Source organism: Amphimedon queenslandica, unplaced genomic scaffold, assembly GCF_000090795.2.
Source record: "Amphimedon queenslandica unplaced genomic scaffold, v1.1 AMPQUscaffold_11510, whole genome shotgun sequence".
Lineage (NCBI taxonomy): Eukaryota > Metazoa > Porifera > Demospongiae > Haplosclerida > Niphatidae > Amphimedon > Amphimedon queenslandica.
This window is the reverse complement of record NW_003548248.1, coordinates 2084-6277: the sequence shown is the minus strand read 5'-3', so window position 1 is coordinate 6277 and position 4194 is coordinate 2084. Positions and strand designations below refer to the sequence as shown.

The 4194-nt window shown below is 38.3% G+C and overlaps 2 protein-coding genes across 2 annotated transcripts in view; one reads left to right on the top strand and one right to left on the bottom strand.

The window, feature by feature from the left end:
* Positions 1-5: 5 nt before the first annotated feature.
* LOC100634542 (mannosyl-oligosaccharide glucosidase GCS1-like) lies at positions 6-3271 on the bottom strand (the record flags this gene model as incomplete). The annotated part of the gene is made up of 17 exons (XM_020005350.1): positions 2964-3271; positions 2878-2916; positions 2667-2830; positions 2156-2367; positions 1911-2105; positions 1707-1856; positions 1578-1663; positions 1502-1532; positions 1236-1358; positions 1029-1124; positions 878-976; positions 740-808; positions 493-694; positions 360-445; positions 246-312; positions 153-192; positions 6-97 (listed from the first exon to the last, which is right to left on the bottom strand). Coding segments are annotated over exons 1-17 (2053 nt in total), but the record flags the coding sequence as incomplete, so codon positions are not given.
* A 454-nt stretch (positions 3272-3725) lies between these two features.
* Positions 3726-4194, top strand: part of LOC109589238 (uncharacterized) — a 2423-nt gene continuing 1954 nt past the window's right edge. The window contains exons 1-3 of the mRNA XM_020005349.1: positions 3726-3783; positions 3969-4055; positions 4099-4188. Coding sequence (XP_019860908.1) covers positions 3726-3783; positions 3969-4055; positions 4099-4188 — 235 coding nt within the window. The remainder of the gene's footprint in view (positions 3784-3968; positions 4056-4098; positions 4189-4194) is intronic.

Sequence of the window (4194 nt, the reverse complement as noted above, 5' to 3'; positions counted from 1 at the left end):
AAAACGAGTGAGGGTAGCCTCCAGCTGGAATGAATCAGGTGGCAACAGTTTCATCAAAAATGGAAACAAATTAACATAACCAAAACTGTCAACAAATCTGGTAAACAACAACAAATAAATAAATTAATGAATGAATATATTAGTTAACATACTTTAAACGAGGTTCCTTCATAACTTTCCTAATTTCAACAGCTAAAGAGAGAGAAAGAGGGTCCATTCAAAATTAAACATTATGAACATCTTACGAGGATTAGCATCTCTATCAGTAACTAGTTTAACACTAGAAGTGTGTAACCCGTAATCACTGTATACCTATTGGATCAGTATAACTCAGTATAACTCAGTAAAACTCTGTTCACCTGTCTCTTAGTGTCCCAATGAAGTTTATTCAAAGTATCAAAATCATTCAAAGACTTTAAATATTCTTTATAATCATCAGTAGGAACTAATAATAATAAATAAATAATAATTAATAATAATATCACGTGATACCTTTAATGATATTTCCAATTTTAATTAATACACTAGTTGCTAGGCTGAGCCAGCACCTGAGGTCGATATGGTATTCCTCATTGGTTGGGTGGGAGGCCCTCGGGTAGTCGTCCAGTCCTGAGGTGAGAGTCTTTGGGTTCAGCTCACTGAAGGTGGAGCCATTCCTTCCCTTCCACTGATAAGTGAAGGGCCTCGGACCTTTCTAATTATAGGTATAGAGTAATATTGAAATGGGCGTGATCATTACCTGCGTCCTAATAAACCAGTTATACCATGCTTCTAATCTTGGATATATTCTCTTTAAATAATTAACATCCTAAAAAGGTGAAGTCAGAATTAGCTAATACATGTAATGTGTATCTTTCTCTCTATAAGTGTCCATTACCATTAGTTTATTAGTCTCTTCCATCCTACCCACCAGTGCCTCCACAGTGAGGAACAGAGCTGGAGGATTAGCATTGCTGCTGTACTGAACCACAAACTCCTGCATACACAGGTTACCATAGCAACAGTGACCATAGCAACCAGGTAAATACCTCAGGTACTTTACTAAGAGCCTCTTCCCCCAATATCTGCTCCCTAGGGATCCAACCTTCAGCGTTGAGCATATCCAACCAGTGACCCAATACATCCTACAGACAATGAGACACAGTAACACCCTCTACCACCTTATGTTATTCACAACGGTATACGGTAATATCCTATCACATTACACAAGTACATGTGCTCTGTAGGCTCAGTACCTTTACAATATCAGTGTCCCATTGTGTTACTAGCAGCTGATGAAATCCTTCGTCCCAGAGGAAACCGCGAGGAAAGAATGAACGAGAAGGGACCCCAGTGTATAGTGGGGCTGGGAAATAATTCTAATCATTAATAATAATAATAATAATAATAATAATAATAATAATAATAATAATAATATTAATAATAATAATAATAATAATAATAATAATATTAATAATAATAATAATAATAATACTATATTAATTAATAATAATACACTTACTATTGGTTTCTTCATACCAGGAGACATTACACTAAAATGAATAGTTATTGATACTTATTAGTAGTTATTAACTAACAGTGATTCTCCATAAAAGTACGAAATGCTTCCAATTAAGTTACTAAATGCTGACTGTGCAAAAGCTATCATATCATCAGAGAATCCCTGGAATATAATGATAACAATAGCAACTTCAACTTCCAAATACCTTTTCTTTAAGGTTGAACGTTTCTTCAAATTTTTTATTAAAATAATTTGAATATTTAGCCAGCTCCTCTCCGAACCTCTCCCCCACCAGCGGAACCTGTTCCCCTGATGAATACGTGACCTCAAACTCTAACGGCAACTGACCATGCATCTAACAATTAATAACTATTAATAACTATTAATAGCTGTAAACCACACCCATTACCTGATACACGACTAGTTTTGTTTTTCTAGAGTCAAATATGTATCGTTCTCCAGGGAACAATGGGCTCCGCCCCTCCTTCAGTACCGTCTCAATGAAATGAGACAACAGACTGATCTTGTTAAGATCGGTTGCTAGGTAACTGTAATACGGTTGCCTAGCAACGGTTGGTGTGAAATTAATCCTAAAATTACCAATCTAAAAGAACACCTCATATATCATCAGTATTAAGATATTGTCGCTCTTACAGTATCAATGTCTCCAGTTATACTTTCAATAGTGCTTCCAGAGTTTCCTAATTCAAAACTCAATTCTTCTGTCCCTTCATTAAATACATAGAACAATAATGACAGTGTGGCATTTTCAGACGAGCGAGAGTCTGCCCTGATCCTGGCAGTCCATGATTCCCCAGGTGCTCCTGGTAACGTGTTGATGATAAAACTAGTGGAGAGCTTCATGTCTAGAGGAGGAGGACCAGTAATGATCATATACTGTAGAGTTAATTATCGACTTTTATAACTTTGTTTGATGCACATACATGTGCTTATGTTGCATAGAAAGTTTGAGCTAATTCTGATTAAAACTGGATTTGTAACAAATTTTTTAATTTGCTCTAAAATTGGTCCAAAACTGTCATGGATTTCGTGACAATGGAACTAATGTCCATCCATTATCTAATACTGATAATGTTACTAACATAGACTGTAGGTTTTTGCTTGTCACAGATTTCGAGCAACCTACTGGTTAGACTACACTTACAAGAGTCTGTTATTTCTTGCTGTCCGAAGCTCCTCCCATCATGCTGGCCCCACCCATACCTCCCAAGATTATCAGCATGTTGACACGTGTGACGAATATATAAAGATACTTCACCAGTGGGTGTGGCCAGGCCATACATCCAGGCCATTCCAACCACTATAGACCTGTAAATGTACGCAATAATAAATAAATAAATAAATTAATTAATTACCGTGGCAATCGTGGTCTCATTCCAAAATAGACGTTTGATCTAAAGTGTGCATTAATTAGAATAAAACCCCGCCCAACATCAATTACCTGTAGCTCCCCCACAGTCTTTCCTTGTATTGGGCCCCTCCCATCATTTCATCGTTAATGACACGAGGCAATCCGATTGGTTGATTCAGTGATGATGTCATAGCCCAGCGTACACAGACAGCAATCAATACTGATACTAGAGCCACGCCCACTCCAGAGGCTATGAGGAACGGTAGAGAAACCTTCCTGCTGCTGCTTCCTTTACTCTTAGCGCCAGGAGAGGAGACCCTCTGGCGGCTCCTGTCTACTCTAATACTCCCTCCGGTCCCTTTCAGCTTCTTACCGCCACCAGTCCTGCTCATCTTTACTGAACTCAGTGTAATAAAGACAGGAGCACGTGGTTGAAATAAACGGAGTTGTGGTTTTGTCCGGTTATTCTAACCACGTGGAAATGGCGGATTAAACGATAAAGTCCCGTTTGTTTTTTAGTTTTTCTCTCCTTTATCAAGGCTATAAGGTCCTTACTCCTACATAATAAAATAGTAAATCAATTATACAACAATTACTTTAAGTACCAGCCAGTATGGCTCCACTCACTGAGTGCGATTTCATATTTAACCCTTTCCTCACTTAGTTTTAAAACAAGAGTTATCATGGTAGGTTGTGATTATTGTTATTTTATTATTTTCTTTGCATTAGTTCAGTGTATTAGCAAGAAAAGAACAAGGTAAGTTATTATGTTAACTGATCACGTGATCCTCACGTGATCTACAGCTCATGAGGATGGTATATGGTGTGTCTATTGGTCTAACCCGACAACCGATGGCACTGAGTACCTGGTTACTGGTAGCGTGGACAACACAACCAAAATATGGAGCTGGTAAATGCTAATAAATAATAATTAACTAGTGACCACACCCACCAGGAGTGACGGACTGTCTATGTTGGACCTTCGGGCTACACTTGAGGGGCATCAATTAGGAGTAGTTTCCGTGGCAACAGATCCTACCGCTAAAAGTACATGAAAATGGGTGTGGTCTCATTTATTTAATTAATTATTCATAGTTTTAGCTTCAAGTGGACTGGATGGTAACATCAGATTGTGGGATCTTGAAAGTGGCTCCTTCATAAAGAGCATTGACAGAGGACCAAGTGAGTCCAACTCTTATACTGGTATTGACTCCGCCCTTTCTAGTGGACGTGTGGACTGTTGTTTTCACACCTGATGGCCGTTACCTAGCAACCGGTAGTCATGGCGGCAAGATTAATCTGTACGAGATTGAAAGTGGAT